The 18,593-nt window shown below is 45.1% G+C and overlaps 1 protein-coding gene across 2 annotated transcripts in view; it reads right to left on the bottom strand.

The window, feature by feature from the left end:
* Positions 1–18,259, bottom strand: part of PCMT1 (protein-L-isoaspartate (D-aspartate) O-methyltransferase) — a 58,951-nt gene extending 40,692 nt beyond the window's left edge. Inside the window, exon 1 of one of the 2 annotated variants that reach the window (XM_054022161.1) lies at positions 18,075–18,259. In XM_054022161.1, coding sequence (XP_053878136.1) covers positions 18,075–18,129 — 55 coding nt within the window. In that variant the 5' untranslated portion in view covers positions 18,130–18,259. The remainder of the gene's footprint in view (positions 1–18,074) is intronic. The other variant, XM_054022162.1, reaches the window with a different exon arrangement.
* Between the last annotated feature and the right edge of the window lie 334 nt (positions 18,260–18,593).

Here is an 18,593-nt window from a genome sequence, read left to right on the forward strand (position 1 = left end):
CAGCCACAGCATGCTGTGGTGGGCGGGCCAGGCGATGCCAGCCCCGGAGCTGCAGCTGCTTCGGAGGCCAGGCGGAGAGCAGCGTGGCCAGAAGCAGAGAGACTCTGGCCCCACTTCTTCCCTTCTGGCTCTGCTGCCTCTCCTTGCCCCCTCTGTTGGGGGGAGGGGCTGTGTCCCACCTCTCCTTCTCTATACCCGTTCATAAGCCAACCCCCTTCTCTGATGCTTCCTTTTACTAAAAAAAATTCGGCTTATGAACGAGTATATACGGTATATACAGAATCCTGTGAGCAGCCACAAAATTTACAAGAATGAAGTCAGTTTCACTCTACGCCTACTTAGGAAAGCTGGAAGCAGAAGGTACTAAAACTACTCGCTGAGGAGAAAAAAACAAAAGAAAGGCAAGCTAGAGGGGTTTAGAAAGGTAGAACAGTAAAAATATCTTCACAGCATCCAGAAAGCCAAAGGAGAGTAACAGAGATATCCCCCAAACATGACAGCCAGGAGGCTGGCAGAGGGGCAAGGTAAAGACTCACACACAGCATCCTCATAAAAGCCAGAAGACAGGAAGTGGAGAAAAACGCTGCTTTGTAGCTCTAAGTGGGGTGCTGGGGAGCTTCAGTTTCAGACACCTCCTAAGCAAAGCCTGATACAACAGGGGAGGAAAAGGTTTGGCATCTCTTCCAGACCCCTAAACAGTTTCTACCTACTATCCCTCTAGCTTTCATATAGACCTGTGACTAGTAATTTTTGCCCTCCAGAAACAGGTATCAAAACTGTTGCTACCCAAGCCTGAATAAGCAAGTGACATACTGATGGAATTAACCAGAAAATATAAGTACAATAGAGAGAAATGAGGAGGCAGAAGAAAGAAATGGGAGATGAAAATATGTAGTGGAGCTGGGGAAGAGAGTATGCCAAACTGATCCCCAGGCTTCCTGATATGCAGTATCCCAAGAATGAAGCCTGCTACCCAGGGTGAAAAATATCTGTGCTGCCAAAGCCCCCAAAGCCACAACTCTGAAATGTATAGTATTTAGAGTGTTGTGTATTGCATTTATTATTTTTTCGTTGAAAAGTGCAATTACTAAGGCTGGTTGAATAGCAGAAAAATGTTGACTGTATACATGAATTAATCAAATACACCGCTACCTCGATATAATGTGATCCGATATAACACAAATTCGGATATAACGCAGTAAAGCAGTGCTCCGGGGGGGCGGGGCTGCGCACTCCGGTGGATCAAAGCAAGTTCAATGTAACACGGTTTCACCTATAACGCGGTAAGATTTTTTTGGCTCCCGAGGACAGTGTTATATCGAGGTAGAGGTGTATTTTATATATTATTACTTTAACTGGTATTTGGCAAATATTCACTCAGTTATATTCAACCAACAAAAGAATTGGACAAATAAAACAAGTTACTCAGATGAAAAAAAAAAAAAAAAAAAAAAAAAAAAGTAAAGTTAAGCCAAGAAAGGGGAAGAAGATATAACAAGAGCACAAGATGCATTAGTAGCTTATTTGATTAATGTATTTAATGAATTTCACAGGTGATGAACAAGATATTAACCTTTTTTTCTTCTTCCTATTAGGCTACTCCAAGTAGTAAGTTACATGTTTTAAAATGTGTTAAGTAAGATTATGTTAAAGGCAGAACACAACTTTTTCATTCCATTAAATTGCAGGAGTGTAGTCTGTAGTATATGTGGCAGCACAAACATTTTTCACTCACATTAGCAGGCTTAGTCCCTGGGCTAAATGACAGGTAAATTTTTCAAACATCACAAATTGGTTTTCATTTTCAGAAAAACTAATATGTGATAAGTGTACTAGAGAAGCAATTTAAGGAACAACCAAAGCATCTGAACTGATGATCAACAGTGAGAGCAGGCAACTGAACATCTATTTAAGGAGTTTGCCACAATATTATCCTGTATAAACCACTTAAAAGTATTGGAATATTTAACAGACAATAATTTAAACAGGACTTTGATAATTAAGACCTGTATTATGGTTTACATAACACTGTTTATCTTTTTCCCACACAGACAGTGAATTTACCCATTTGCCATCACTGGATGTATATTTTGGAGGATGTAGCTGTTTGGAGAAAAAAATTATTTTGGATTTCAATGAAAATTCTGAAGAACTCCTTACTAAGAGGAAAACATGTTGATTTTAAATTGGCCTGATGTTACTTTAACTTTTCTTTCATCAATGGCCATTGTGGATAAAAATCAATGATTCTTTTTTTGAAATCGGATTTTTTATTTATATCAGAGTTTTTTGATAAAATGCTTTTTGAGGAAAAAAGCAATGTAAAGATAGTTTTAATTAAGATATCTTTGAGCTATAATGTATCTCATCATGGAATAGGGATTATAAATACTAATTCTATAATATGAGACAATATATTCATGTAATGTTTAAAAGAAAAGTTTTGTAAATGAGTTCCAATAGCTCATGGATTAGGGACCCAATCTTACGGGGTTCCAGGGGCTTCTGTATAGATTTAGGTTAGTCTTTCTATCTACCCAGTGCTCAGTCTAGAAGATATCATCAGAGATGCTTAGTTTTGCAGTTCTCAAATTGTGGATTTGTGTCTCCAGAGAAAATATGCTTGTTAACAGCAAAACTGTTTTTAAATATATAGAGAGAGGTGAGAAATAGACCTCAACACTATTGTCCCTCTGCAAATTTGTGTACACAGAGTCAATCCCTTACCTCTCTCTAAAAGTGCAAAGTTTCAAAAAGTTCAATGAATAGAAGATTGTTGGGGGTGGAATAGATCTGGACAAGGAGAAGAATTCTGGAGATAAATGTGAGATGGGAGGGACAGGCAGTAGAAACAAAAGTGAAACTATTTGAGCAGCATATTCCAGAAGTCTTTCTGAGTGTAGCATTCATTGATTTGAGATCTACCATACCATTCTCTCACTAGAAGGGAAAACTATAATGGCAGCAGGCCGTAAGAGAGACCCAGTTTGGGAATATTTTAATGAAGTTCCTCTACCTGTGGGTAAGACAGGCATGTGTGCAAAATGCAAACAGTGCAACAAAGAAATGCGAGGCCTGGTTGCCCAAATGAAACATCATGAGAAGTGTTCCTTCTCAAGAGGAAGCTGCGTTGAAGATGATGAAAGGAACATGTCTGAACATGCAGGATCTTCAGGTTGGTAAACTTTTTTATTTCATACTTCTTTCTTAAGGACTGTATGTTCCTTCTGGACTATTCTTGAATTCTCATGTTTGAGCAAAAAATATAGCTGTTACTCTATGGTACTATAATTTTAGATGCAATTGTAATAAAAAAAATAAATAGCTGAAATAGGCAGATCTTCCTTTTACAATTTCACCTTTAAAGTAGTACTGAGTGTCAGCGAATGCAATGGGTAATACTAAATGAGCAGTATGGTAATAATAATTAATAACTGCATTGACTTATTTTGTTTAGAAGAATCCATCCTCAACATACAGGATTCTGAAGACTATCCACCTTCAAGATCACCATCATTTTCTATAGTTTCAGAGTTATCTGCCAATGATAGTGTTTCAGTCACATCATGTATGTTACATAGCCACAGTATCACCCATAGCAAAAAGAAAAAAAAAAAATCATCCAGAAACAACCATAGATATATTTGTGATAAGAAGCAGCAGATTACAAAAAGAGGTAAGTGATGAAAAAATTGCCCGGTTTGTTTTTGCAACAAACTCTCCTTTTCTATGTAAAGAAAGAATCGCAAGGGGGGGGGGGGGGGAGAGCAGGGGGGCGGAGGAATCTAACTTTTGAGGTCAAGCTTTATAAATATGGCAAAATAGGCCATGTAGTGTATTAAGGGTTTATTTTGTTCAATAAAAATAATTTTATAGCTGTTGTGTGTTTAATTAAATTCCAGTTATCATTCCAATGCAGCTTGACACAAAAGATGAACAAAACATTAATCCAGTAAATAAGCAATATATCATTCATAATTTTCTAACATACTAAAAATATACAATTAAGTAATGAGAATCTGAAAATGTTAAGCTATATATAATTACTTAAATAAATGTATATAGTTTATAGTGGACCCTGTTAGGCCGCAAAAAGATGTATCAAATCTAGTGTAAAGGCTCTATTTAGCTGTAAATCAACATGTAATGTTTATATCAACCAATGAGAATGTACCTTTCTTCAGAAAATAAAAAGCAAAAATGAAAAACTTGATTAAAATCAGCAATTTTAATCAAGAATTTCAACTTGGTGACTTAAATAATGGTTGAAATCAATCCATTCTGTGACATTTCTATTAACACTCAGAATAATATTAACTGTTATTGGCTCATATTCAATTTGTGATTCACAATAACCCCCAGATCCTTTTCAGCAGTACTACTTCCTTGCCAGTTAGAGTCCCATTTTGTAGTAATGCATTTTATTTTTCCTATGTGTAGTACTTTGCACTTTTCTTTATTACATTTCATCTAGTTGATTTCAGACCAATTCTTTAATTTGTCCTGGTTGTTTTGAATACTAATCCATCCTCTGACGTGCTAGCAATCCAGCTTGATGTCATCTACACATTCTATAAGCATATTCTCCACTTCATTATCCCAAGTCATTAATGAAAATACTGACTAGTACAAGATACAGGACAGACCCGTGAGGCACCCCACTAGATATGTCCCCAAAGATGGACAGCAAACCATTGGTAACTACTGAATACAGTCTTTGAACAAACTATGCACCCACTTTATAGTACTTTCATCCACACCACAATTCTCTAGTTTACTTATGAGACTGTCATGTGGGACTGTGCCAAAAGACTTACTAAAATCAAGATATCTGACATCTGTGGCTTCAGATGGGAAATTATCTTAAAATATGCCTCACAAAAGGCTTAAGAGAGGACCATAGAAGTCAGGAAATATGTTCAGAAATCTGCCAGCAACTAAGATGGAAGGTTCTTTACTGAAGAATCCCTAAAATGATGAAATTGCTGCTCTCAAAAGACACTGAAGTGATTTTAAGAAGCTTAACATCTGAGAAACAAAATCTTCAGATAAGTTATCTTTAGCTTACTTGAGAGCAGAGTGACAATTGTCAACAGCCTGCCTATGTTACTCAGGTAAAAGCATGGGTTGAAAAATCCACTCAATCAGGGAAAGCAGAAATCTCTCTCAAGTGAGTGTCATCAGCTACTCCAGAATCTGAGCTTTCATTTAAATTTTATATTTTTTAAATTAAGTTGGTATTTCATAGTGCTATGACGAAAACCATCCAAATGTGAACCAGGAGGGAAAATAACAGGAAGCAAGCAAAGATATAGAGATCAGTATTAGACAGAACCTTGAATGCAAGGATGAAGCAGCTTGATGAGAGATCAGATGGGAAACTAGTGGTGGGGATCTGAGAATGTGTGGGGTGGGTTATGGCCTGAACAGCAAGCACGTAAGTGGCATATTGCAAAAAGAAGCAATCAAGGAAAATTATTTTTGTGGCAGCATACTGTATTGCTTGGAGAGGATAGAACGGGAAGAAAGTTAAAGAGGTAATTGCAATAACTTATGTGAGACATTACTAGGGCAGGGACCAACATTTTAGCTGTGGAAATGGTGAAGAGGTGGCAGAATTTGGAAGAGTTGTATAGCATGAAGCAATATGATTTGACACAATCCTGGGTATGAAAGATAGGAAGGAAATTAGGATGACCCCAACATTATAAGCTTGAGCAACTGAGAGGATAGCAGATTGGTCAACAGAATGAGAAAAGTGGAAGAGAACCAGTTCAGAATCCTACAAAGAGCACTTCACCCAAGCAGCAATCAATGAATTATGAACTATTATGCAACTCCTCTCCCTTTTTCTAGGATCACTACATGCTTTAATACACTAGTAAATTAAATGCCAGTTAAAGCTATTAAAGATTGACTAAGTATATCTATTTCAAAAATATTTCAGTTTACTGTAACTTTTCAGTAAATTATACTTACTGGGCTTAAGTTGTCCAGGACTGATCTCTGTTCAAAGAGGAAACTGTTTTCTGAACATTTGGGGAAAGAATGTTCAGCTACTTCAAGTGAGAAAGAAAACAAATTGAGAATTTTTTTTTATAATTGTTGATATCGCTAGGCCTGAATGAACCAAAGTTCTTCAATGTTTAACTCTAATCAACCTCGAAAGCTAGATGCATGGAATGTGTAAACAGCCAATTATCAGTTACAACCCCCCCAACACCAGGTACCAAGCGATAATGGTGAGGCTAGCATGTTTCTGGCTGAAGAGGTAATAAACCAAGGGTAAACAGGTCCAAGTAACAGTTTAGAGGAGTGTTACTAACAAACTAGACTTATAGCCCTAGAATGATTTAATTGCTTAAATGTATAAACATGTCTTCAGTAGGGGGGGGGCTTAGTTGTAAAATGTATAAAGAGAGGAAAACTGTTTTTGCTGGTGTGCTTGATCTGAGACTTGCCTGTCTTCTTGCACCACTTTGAGATCTCAAATAAACTTTGTTTGCTTCTCCACCCTGGTGTGTTTATTGGCGCGAAGCACACCGGGCAACGAACCCCCTGTTGCTATCCTCGGGCCTCTGTGCCGGTAACAGTCTTGGCGTCCCTGGGTGGGCTCGAGGCTGAAATTTAGCCTTGCCCGGACCCCTCTCAGAGTTCGACGCCCAGCGTGCACCGGTGACTTCAACGGGGGCCTCGGCAGAGACGTGGTTTGGTCGACCCCGGAGGGTACAACGCGCTCGAGTAGTGGAGAAGCAGCTGCGGGCGACGGTGCAGAACCGGACCCTTGGATAAGGTAGGAACAGTCCAGTGGGGACTTTACCTGTTTTGACCTGGGGATGCCCAGTGTCTCCCTAGAGTATGGGGCAGGGACAGAGTACTGCAGGCAGGGCAAGGTGTACACCCTTAGAAAGCATTCTGGTGAACTGGAAAGTGTTTGGATCGGATCCGTTGATTAAAAGTAAACTGAAAAGATTCTGTACAATAGACTGGCCTCAATACCAGCTAGAGGACCAGGAAAGGTGGCCACCAGAGGGATCACTTAATTATAATACGATCCTTCAATTGCTTCTGTTTTGTCAGCAAACGGGTAAATGGAATGAACATATGTATGTACAGTTGTTTATGTTGTTAAGAGATAGATCAGATCTTTTGCAAAGGTGTAATTTGACTCCGACAGGTTCGGTAGTAACTACTGTTAGTCCCCAGAACCCTCCCCCGGTTGTGATGGCAGAGTCGGTGTCCCCTTCGGCTCCAACACCCCCACCATATAAAGATAGGGTGCCTCAGGTCCCAGAAATTGCCCCTCGGTGGGATTCTATCCATTGATTACTGAGACTCTGATAGCCCGTCCAGAAGCAGAAAATCACCCAGCCACTACAATGCAGGTTTACACCGATGTGCCTTTTAACCCAGTGGACCTAGCAGCCTTTAAGGCACAGGCAGGGGAATTCTCTACGAATCCAAGCAAGTTTATCTTGGTCTTTGAAGGGTGTCTGGCTAGCCATAAGCCTGACTGGGATGACTGTAATGTCCTTATGCGGACCCTGCTGTCCGAGGTGGAGCGTAATCAGGTTTTGTCTAAGGCACGGGAGGAGGCACAGCTTAGACATGAGGCAAACGCAGTAAACGTCCCTGTTGCTCCAGTTCAGGTCCCTACAGCAGACCCCCGGTGGAATCCCAACGTGCCGACGGATCTCACCCGTCTCACTGTATACAAGGAGCTCCTATTACATGGTCTCCGACACTCAGCTGTCCGACATAACAATTGGGCTAAGCCGTATGAGCTAGTACAGGAGCCAAAAGAGAGTCCGGTTGCTTTTCTGCAGCGTATTCGGGATACCATCAGGCAAACTACTAATGCCAATCCCGATGATCGGGCAACTGAGGCAGTTATAAAGGGTATCTTTACCAGCCGTGCAGCCCCTGATATTAAAAGGAAACTGCAGAAAAAGGAGGATTTGATGGGCCTGACAATGGCACAGATTTTGGAAACTGCAAACAGGGCTTACAGCCTTAGGAAGGGAGAAAAGGAAAAGAGGCAAGTGAAAATGATGGTTGCAGCAGTACAGGCTGGTGGCAGGGGAAAATTTCAGGAAGGTGGAAGGGGCCGGGGAATGAGAGGACGTGGACACGGCCACCCTGGCTTACAGGAAAGGCTCTGGGTTGCAACCAGTGTGCCATATGCCGAAAGGAGGGACATTGGAAAAATGAGTGCCCCGAAAGGGAAGGTACCCCTATGATGGCAGCGGAGGATCAAGAATTGGGGTGTCAGGGGAGACGGACTATCCTGCCCCCAGAACCCTGAGTAAAAATGCGGGTGGGAGATTCAGACAGACTTTTTAATAGACTCTGGAGATGCACGAACCGCTGTAAACCAACCCCTTCAGCTACCTGTGGCAGTTTCTCTCACTGTGGTGGGAGCCACAGGGAAAGGAACTAAGTGCCCAATATATGCCCCAGCGGAATGTGCTTTGGGAAATAGAACTCTATCTCACAAACTGGTTTACCTCCCCGATTGTCCAACGCCACTATTAGGATGGGATCTGCTTTGTCGCTTAGATGCCACCCTGCATTTCACTCAAGATGAAATAAGCCTCACCTTACCTCCAGAGAATGCCTGGATAATGACCCTTGCAATTGAGCCCTCAACCATGCAAGCCCCAGAGTGGAGTCAGTGGGAGAAGCGGGTTCTTCCTTTGGTATGGGCATCAGGGATCCCAGGAAAGGCAGCCCATCAACCCCCTGTTACTGTTCAGCTCTTGCCAGGAAAAGGTCCAGTGCGAATCAAGCAGTACCCGATCAAAAGGGAAGCCGGAGAGGGACTGCAGGAAACTAGAGACCAGTTCCTAAAGTGTGGGGTACTTCGAGAATTCCAGTCAGCTTGGAACACTCCTATCTTGCCTGTATGAAAGCCCAATGGCGCATACCGGCTGGTCCAGGACCTGAGAGCGGTTAATGAGCGGGTTAAGACTCTGCACCCCCCTTGTTCCAAACCCGTATACACGGTTGGCCTCTATAGGGGGGCAGTATACCCATTTTTCGGTCCTAGGTTTAAAGGATGCTTTCTTCACGATTCTGGTCAACCCCCAATCTCAGGAGATTTTCTCCTTCGAGTGGGAGAACAAAAGGAGGGTAAAAAGCAGCTTTGCTGGACAGTGCTGGCCCAGGGATTTAAAAATTCTCCCATCCTTTTCGGCCAGGCCCTGGCCAGAAACTTGGAGGAGTGGGACAACGAGGACAAAGTCCTCCTCCTGCAATATGTGGATGACTTGTTAATTGCGGCTGTGGGTCTAACCTCTTGCCTTAAAGCCACTGTGAGCCTCCTGAACTTTGTTGGACTCCAAGGATATCAAGTAGCACAGAGTAAGGCTCAGATTGCTCTCCCAGAAGTACACTACTTAGGATTTTACATAAGGCAGGGGGAACGTCAGCTGTCAAATGAAAGAAACGAAGCTATCTGCCAAATTCCTATCCCAAGCAATCGTAAACAGCTCAGGGCGTTTCTGGGTATGGCAGGCTTCTGCAGGATATGGATCCCAGAGTTTGGACTGTGGGCTAAACCCTTGTACGAATGTGTTAAGGGAGCAGATTACGACCCCTTTCACTGGTCCCCAGAAGCCGACAAGGCATTTAAGGTTTTAAAAAGGAAATTGATGGAAGCCCCAGCCCTGGGTCTGCCAGACCTCTCTAAGCCATTCCAACTGTATGTGCATGAAAGGAAAGGGGTGGCCCTGGGGGTGCTTACTCAGTTATTAGGCACCTGGAAACGTCCCGTGGCATATTTCTCTAACAACTGGATCAAGTTGCCAAGGGACTGCCGGCATGTTTGCAGGCGGTCGCAGCAACTGCCTTAGTGCTTGGGGAAGCTGAGAAACTGACACTGGAGAGAATTGTGCAAGTGTATACCCCTCACATGGTTCAAGCCCTGCTGGATACTAAGGGTGGTCTCTGGCTTACACAGGCTCGGGTTGCTTGGTATCAGGCAAAGCTTGTAGAAAATCCTGAAGTTATCCTACAGACCTGTCCCTCCCTTAACCCAGCTACCCTGTTACCGGAGACAGAGGAGCAGGAACAGACTGTTTGGAGACCACAGATGCTCAATACTCCAGCCGCCCAGACTTAAAAGATCAACCCCTCCCAAATGCTGATTATGAGTGGTATATTGATGGCAGTAGTACAGTTGTAAACGGGCAAAGGAGGGCTGGCTATGCTGTTGTAAATCTCCACGAAACCGTGGAAGCAGAGGGTTTACCTGCTGGGACATCAGCCCAGCTGGCTGAATTGGTAGCCTTAACCCGTGCACTTGAATTGTCAAAACGGAAAAGAGTTAACATTTTTACTGATTCCAGATATGCCTTTGGAGTACTACACGCTCATGCTGGTCTATGGAAACAAAGAGCTCAAAGCTCTCCAGTTAAGCACGGGCTTCAAATTCTCCGGCTGTTAGAAGCGGTACAGCTTCCCTCAGCGGTAGCAGTGGTACACTGCAAGGCTCATCAAAAGGAAGATCAAGATGTGGCTAGAGGTAATGCTAGGGCGGATAGGGAGGCCAAGTGAGCTGCTACCCTGGAACCACTGGAAGCTGAAGATGCCCATATGCATGCCCTCATCCCATCAGTGGGGGAGCTCCCAACCCCTCAGTACTCTGGCGAGGAAAGGAACCTGGCCGACAGGCTCAGTCTCCAGGAAAAAGAGGGATGGTTCCACTCCCTGGAAGGAAAGATCCTACTACCAAAGGCCCTAATTCGGCCAGTGGACTACAGAAACTACATCAGTCCACTCATGCAGGGAGGGAGGCTCTCTCTCAGCTAATGGGTAAATATTTTCTAACCTCTGGACTTAGGCCTCTGGCCTCCCAAGTGCAGGCTGAATGTCTAGTCTGCCAAAAGAACAACCCTCAACCAGGAGTGTCAGTGCTGCCAGCCACTCTGGAGCCTACCTCAGGCCCGGGATTGGTTTGGCAAATAGATTTTACTGAGTTTCCCCGAATCCAAGGATTCAGATACCTCCTCGTCTTGGTGGATCGATTCAGCAGATGGCCTGAGGCCTTCCCATGCCGTAAGAACACTGCCAAAATGGTGGCTCTTAAATTTGTTAAGGAGATCATTCCTCCCTTCGGACTCCCCCAATGGATGGAATCTGACAACGGAACACACTTCACATCCCAGGTCATTCAAAAGATATCGGATGCCCTACATATCCCCTGGAAGCTTCACACGCCATGGCGACCGCAGGCCAGTGGAGCGTGCAAATCAGACACTTAAGCAGCACCTCTCAAAGGTTTGCCAAGAGGCTTCCCTTAAGTGGCCTGATGCTTTGCCCCTTGTTTTGCTCCGCATTCGCGCTCTCCCAAAGGGCAGGTTAGGGCTCAGTCCCTTCGAGATTATGTTTCGAAGGGCATGACCTATGAATGGTACACCGGTTCTGGCAGGGGAGTGGGAAATGGGGTGTGGCTTCTTATCTCAGTATATGTGCTCTCTGTCTGCTGTTCTCTGTTCTCTCCACAGGTATACTAAAGATTTGCAGCCTCTCCCGCTGGATGCCCCAATCCACTCCTTGCAGCCAGGTGATTCCGTACTCGTTCGGACCTGGAAGGACGAGCCTCTCCAAGAGAAGTGGAAGGGACCCAACACCGTCCTGCTGGTCTCCTATACAGCAGCAAAGGTTGAGGGACACAAAAACTGGATTCATCACTCTCGTCTGAAAGCAGTGCCCGCTCCTGAACGGTGGACCATTCAGCCTGCAGAGAAGACTGCCAGCAACGATCTGGGACTTAAGATGTTATTCAGGCGATAATAGTGTCTGCTGGGAATGCCCTGTGATCTCTTTTGACAGTCACAGCACACTCCCCGCAAGAATTTTGAGCATTGGTTGTGTTTATTTTCACAGGGCCGGCCTAACCTGGTGGCCTGGTCCCTTTTGTTTTTAATCTGCTTGCTATTGGTAATTGTTATTTTGTGGGTATTTGGGGAATTGTGATTGTTAGGCCCTAGGGTCACCTGCCCAATATGAGTTCAGGTCCAGGGTCTGCCACAGTAGTGCTCTTTGCCATAGGGACACTTGTTAACTCCCGTTTCCCCCCAGGCACATGCGGGAGGGAAAGGAATCCCTACTAACTCAGGGCAGGTCTTCACTACGGAGGGGGTGGGGGGAATCGATTTAAGATACGCAAATTCAGCTATGCGATTAGCGTAGCTGAATTCGACGTATCGCAGCCGACTTACCCCGCTGTAGGGACGGCGGCAAAATCGACCTCTGCGGCTTCCCGTCGACGGCGCTTACTCCCACCTCCGCTGGTGGAGTAAGAGCGTCGATTCAGGGATCGATTGTCGCATCCCGACGGGACGCGATAAATCAATCCCCAATAGGTCGATTTCTACCCACCGATTCAGGCGGGTAGTGTAAACCTAGCCTTAGAGACAAACACATATGAGTCCCTGAAGGTTTGCTTTGCCCAAGAGTTTAACCTCTCTAACTGCTGGGTATGCTCCCAAATCCCGCACCACGCAGCAGGGTTACCCTGGAGTTTAGTTCCCCAAAATTGGTCAGATATCTGTTGGGGATGGTTCAGTAGGGGGAAAAATGCCTCGGGTACCCCCTTGTCGCAAAACTGTACCATTGATAGTCCCAGTATGCGTTAAGGGACGACCCCTGGAAGCCGCAGGCCAACACAACGTATATCCCTTCCCCTATTAATCTGCGGTCAGTGGCCCTTGGGTTGGTGTGCTATCGACAGTTCAAGTCCAGCAATCACACTTGGTTTGCTGGGAATAGCACCTGTCAGTATTATTTGTCCCCTGACAGTGACGCTTCCATCCCTGTCTATGTTAATGGCAAATCCAACTCTACCGGTTCGGATCGTTTAGTGACACCCAAACAAATAGGTGGAGTAGCGGTTATAATGGCTTGGTAGGGAATGGCCACTCCTTTTATATTTGCGGTACCTCTGCCTATAAGTGGCTACCACATAGGTGGTATGGAAGCTGCTCTCTAGGATACCTTGCCCCTCCCCTTTGTGTCCTCCCTAAACTGCCCCCTGGCCGCTCCAGGCAGCGCAGATCTTTGTATGCCACCCCAGAGCCCATTACAGAAGGAGACAGGTTGGGTATGATTTTCCTCCCATCCTATGGCGTGGGACGACTGGCTCGATTTTATCATAGGCTCTCTATGTTTCTCACCAAGTATGCCAATGAGACCTTGGCCATAGAGAAAAGCCTTAACTCAGAGCTTTACCAGCTCCGGTTGCTGTCCCTGCAAAACAGACAGGCCATAGATTATGTTTTAGCCTCCCAGGGCGGGGTGTGTGTCCTTATTGGGAGTGAATGTTGTACTTATGTCCCGGAAAACTCACAGGACATTAACAAGCACGTCCTGTCAGCCGAACAGGCTTTCGAGCAGTGGAAAGCCCAGGAAAGAGAACCCACAGTTTTTGATTCCCTTTGGAGTTGGTTGCCCAACCTAGGAGGACTGGGAAATGGCCTTGTGCGTCTCCTCCTCACAGGTGTGGTACTGTGCCTGGTCACCTCCTCCTGATTGCTTATTTTAAATTGCTCCTTCGTAAGCTTTGTGCCCCCCGTTCCCCAGAAATCCCAGCATACCTTCTCATTGAGAACCCCAGCTCCATGGCACTCAATCGTATCTTGTCCACAGAATATGGGAAAACTCAGCCAAAAGCTTGTTGAGTATTCTCAAAGGAGGGAATTGTTTATATCGCTAGGCCTGAGTGAACCAAAGTTCTTCAATGTTTAACTCTAATCGACCTCGAAAGCTAGATGCATGGAATGTGTAAACAGCCGATTATCAGTTACAATCTCCCTCCGCCCCCCCATACCAGGTACCAAGCGATAATGATGAGGCTAGCATGTTTCTGGCTGAAGAGGTAAACAGGACCAGGTAACAGTTTAGAGGAGTGTTACTAACAAACTAGACTTATAGCCCTAGAATGATTTAATTGCTTAAATGTATAAACATGCCTTCGGTAGAGAGAGGGGAAGACGGGGATGGGGGGGCTTAGTTGTAAAACGTATAAAGAGAGGAAAACTGTTTTTGCTGGTGTGCTTGATCTGAGACTTGCCTGTCTCCTTGCACCACTTTGAGAGCGCAAATAAACTTTGTTTGCTTCTCCACCCTGGTGTGTTTATTGGCGCGAAGCACACCGGGCAACGAACCCCGCTGTTGCTATCCTCAGGCCTCTGTGCCGGCAACATAATGGTTAAAAAATGCATTTCTTAAGATGGCACTAACATTGGAGCTGTGGGAAAACAATGGGGAAAAACCAGCCTTCAATGAGAAATGCCTTTGAATGTTCCATCAAAAATTATTTTAATTTAGTAGAGTTGAAATCTGTTTGTTCACAACCAGCATTTCTGTTGTTTGTTTTTAAAGAAAACCTGCATAACATTTTAAGCAAAAGGTACAGCAAGCTAACCGTAATAAGTTAGCTGGGCAAAAATTTACTGAAGGTTTACAGTGCATGAGGCATTGGTCTCTGCAAAGTCTCTTGTTCAATCGGAGGGCATCTTTAGACGTACTATTGTTCACCGAATATGAAACAGGTCTCTGGGGCCCTCCCCCTTTAGTCTGCACCTTCTAAAGGTATGAAACCAGTGGGTATGTCTACAAACCATCTGGAAAGCATGATTTCCAGCGTGGGTAAACACACACAGTAGCTCTGCTCTAGTGCCCTAAAAAAGCGTGGCTGAAGCAGCTTAGGCGAGCCACTCATGTATGATCCTTCCCAATCCCTTGTGTATATACTTGGGCAGCTAGTCCAAGCCACCATGGCCACACTGCGTTTTTAGTGCGCTAGCTCGAGCAGACCTAGCACATGAATGTCTACCTGCACTAGGAATCCCACCTGCAAGCTACTGTGAAGACATACCCAGTAAGACAGGCCTCAGAAGAAATTCTAGCCAGATTCAGTGTGCAAGTACACAAAGCAAAAACCCAAGGACTGATCTCCTACTATAAATGATTAATACCATTATAGGCCAATGACAGTTCTACAATTAAGGTCGCAACTGAGTAAGGGAGCTTATAATTGAATAAAATTATACTAACAAGTCACGTTTTCTCATACTAACAGCATGTTCTGACATTTAACCGTTTAAAAATTATTTAAGAACCAGCTCAGCTACTACACACTAGCCTGACAGAGTAATATTTGTTTTCTTTTTATTTATCCTAGGATTACATACATGCATAAACACACAATTTAACTCAACATCAAGTTTTTTGGATCATTTGTGTTTTGCCATTCTGTCTCTTAACAAAAGGTACATCATTGTATTGATAACAAAGCTATACAAATAAAAGAATAAAGTTTAAAAAACACAATACACAGCTGAATTCCTTCCCAAATGTTAATTTTGAAGCAATGTCTAGAACCCTTTCTTGTGTAGCCTGCATGCATTTTCCTTCACTGCAAATCAGAAAAATATATCTAAGTTATTTCTATTGATAAAATGTGTATAATGGAATTAAACTGTATGTGACTCTGCAGATTTTTTTTTAAAGTCTGTTTTATCTATGCTAGGTCAATACAATATTAAGACTTATTTTAATTGTTGTTTCCTATTTAGAATTTCTGGCCTCAATCCTGAAGTTGGCTCCACTCAGACAGATCTCTGTACGAGCACAGAGAACAATGAAGTCAATGGCACATACGGCCTCATTGCACATAATAGCTTTGAATAAATTATCAACTATATAATTCAGATTCTCTACAAAAATACTATTTAAGTGGTGTTAAATAGATATCTTAATAAAAGCACTGAAAATAGAAGTACAACTTAAATCTCTTTACACATATGTATTTTTATATTACTATTATTCCAACTTCTTCAAAGTAGAAGTTTCAAAATCCAATTTACTTTTTACGCTGTTTGACATTTTTGCAATTCTCTCATCTTAGAGAGAGCAAAGCAATGAAGTCAATTTCACCTTCACGTTCTCAGAGCAGTAAATGCTGCAGGAGCATATATGGTTTTAAGGCTTGAAAAATCCATGTCTACCTTTGAAAGCCTTCCCAGACAAGTGAGGAGACTTACACTATCAGCGTTTGGAGAGCCAAAACTCATTTAAAAACATTTTTAGCATTTAGAATTGAAAAGATAATCTTCGAAATGTTAACAAACCTAGTGTTAACTTACTGCATCGGCAGAAGAGACAGCTCCAGTGCCTCTAACTGCCCATAGCCTTCCTAATGTAGCCAGTTTCACAGGCTTTATCCAGAGCCCAGTAGTCAGTAGGAAACTGAAAATAATCTCAGCACTATACTGTGCTGCATGCAGTATGGGTAAGATATGAGTAGGTTTGGAAGGATTAGATTTTTATCAGTAAATGTCAGTGTGTGTATGGTGAAATCAATGTTTACTAATAGACAAAAAAAATACTTCAAGCAATAATCATTGAAGTTTGCAGAGCGGGAAATACTGCTTGACAACTTATTGGAGTTTGATTTAAAGATATTTACTTTGTATGTTTTGACATGTGATGTTGCAAATTTGTGTTTTAATGGTTAACAAGCTTTTAACTTTTTGAATATCAACTTCTATCATCATTAAATAATTATTGCCTGACAACCCTATAATTTCCTAGAACTGTGAATGTTTAAATTGATGAAAATTGAAACAGTGTTTAAAAATAAATACATCCATCAAAATTATAAATAATAAAAATCAAATTCTGCCAAGCCTAGCGATGAGCAATGACAAAGGTAAACACTAGAGAAAGGGAAAGGGCTCTGAAATAAAGGGGCTAGGAGATATTACCAAAAACTACATTCTTCCCTCCCTGTGAAACAGTGACTGAGAAACAAGCACCCTTGCAGAACCCAGAATTACAGAAGTAAAACAATGGAGGCAAACTACTAACGCAGTTTACAAAAAAATTATGTCCTTCTTGTGGTCACCCTCGCCTCCCGATGTTTAGGAGACTCTGGGAGGAAAGAGATCCTTTCCCGTTCCAGGAGCTAGGAGAGGGGCACTACAAATGTATCAGTCAAAGGCTAATATGAAAAATGATGGAACTTAAGCCTACCAGGCTCCTGATCTTAACTCCTTACCGTACCTCCTCTCAATTTGGATCACACACACAAACCAGCCCACACCTCCCCCTTGGGCTGCAGGTCACTAAAACAGAACACAGCTATGGGCATCAGTCCCAACCTTGCCGCACCCAACACAGGAGCAGTGCAAGCCCTGGGAAAAGTGAGAGAAAAACTGCACCTCAGATGGGCACTGGGAAGGTGGGGTGATATCAGCAGCCACGCAGCACTTTCCAGAGGAGCCTGTAACCTGGACGGCCCACAGGCACCAGCTGAGCCCCGCGCTCCCTGAGGAGGAGAGGACCGGACTCCTACCCGCGCGTCGCCCTGGATTTCATTTGTGCATCGCGGCCACAACCAACCACTCCTCCCCCCGGGATTTAAGCCGCTAAAAGCCACGCGCCGGACAACGTCCAGCGACACCGATACAAAGGGACCGTGACACGGTGAAGTACCGCCTCCCGCAATGGCCTCAGGCCGTTCAACGCTCCCAGCCAGTCTCCCCCGCTATCACTCGGACCCAACGGCTGCCCGCCACAGCCCTCCCCGGCCCGGTGGGGGATCCCGCCCGGGCACGCGCCGCCCGAAGCACGGGGCAGACAGGAGGGGACACGAGGCGGCCAGCACCGGCAGGCAGGGTGACAGCCGCCGCCGCACGGCACGCCCCCACCCCGGCGGCTGCAGCCCAGGCCGAGCCTGGAGCGGGAGAAGAGCCGCCGCTGCATCCCCAGCGGCAGTCGCCGCCCTCAGACTGGCTGCGCGGGGACCTACCCGCAGGGGCGGGGCTGGTCCCCCCAACGCACACACCCAGAGGCGGCGGTGGCCCCGCGCCCCCAGCGGACAACCCATCCCTAGAGCCGGGCTCCTCCCGGCGCTCCCCGGCCCGCTCAGTGACAGTGGGTCTCTCCCCAGCCCAGGACGGAATGTGACGTGCGTCTTGCCGAGGGGCCGGTAACGGCCGGGGGAAGGGGCTGTTGGGGCCGTGCGCGCCGGGGCCCCTCCCTCGCCTGGCCGGCCCCAGACTCACTGCGCAGGTTGTGGATGAGCTCGGAGTGGCTGGAGCCTCCCGACTTCCAGGCCATCGCTAGACACACTCTGCGGAGCAGGTAGAGAGCCGCCTTCAGCGCCGCGACTGCGCAGAGAAGCTTGCCTAGGAACGACACAACCTCTAGCGCCGACACAGGCACCGCCTCCTCCCCTGCCGCGCGCCCGCCGGGGGGAGGGGCCGCGCGCCCACCGCCCCGCGCGCCCGACATTCTCAACGGCCGCCAGCTAGCTCTGCGCATGCGCACCCAGAGAAGGGCAGGGAAGAGGGGTCGAATATCTTCGTTGGGGGCTGGCGGGATCGGGGGAAGTAGAAGTCGCAACGTTCTAGCTGCGTCACTGTAGGTGTCGCACACATATAACTTATATATACAGGCGAGGATATGTGGGATCTGTTTGGGGAGAGGCTGTATGCAGTCGGTTTTAGGGGGGAGCTGGCAGAGGCAGTGAGAGCCACAAGCAGCATGCTGCTTTACAGCGCCGCCTCAGCAAAGGCTGGAGT

This window comes from Malaclemys terrapin, chromosome 3 (genome assembly GCF_027887155.1).
Source record: "Malaclemys terrapin pileata isolate rMalTer1 chromosome 3, rMalTer1.hap1, whole genome shotgun sequence".
In the NCBI taxonomy this organism is placed as follows: domain Eukaryota; kingdom Metazoa; phylum Chordata; order Testudines; family Emydidae; genus Malaclemys; species Malaclemys terrapin.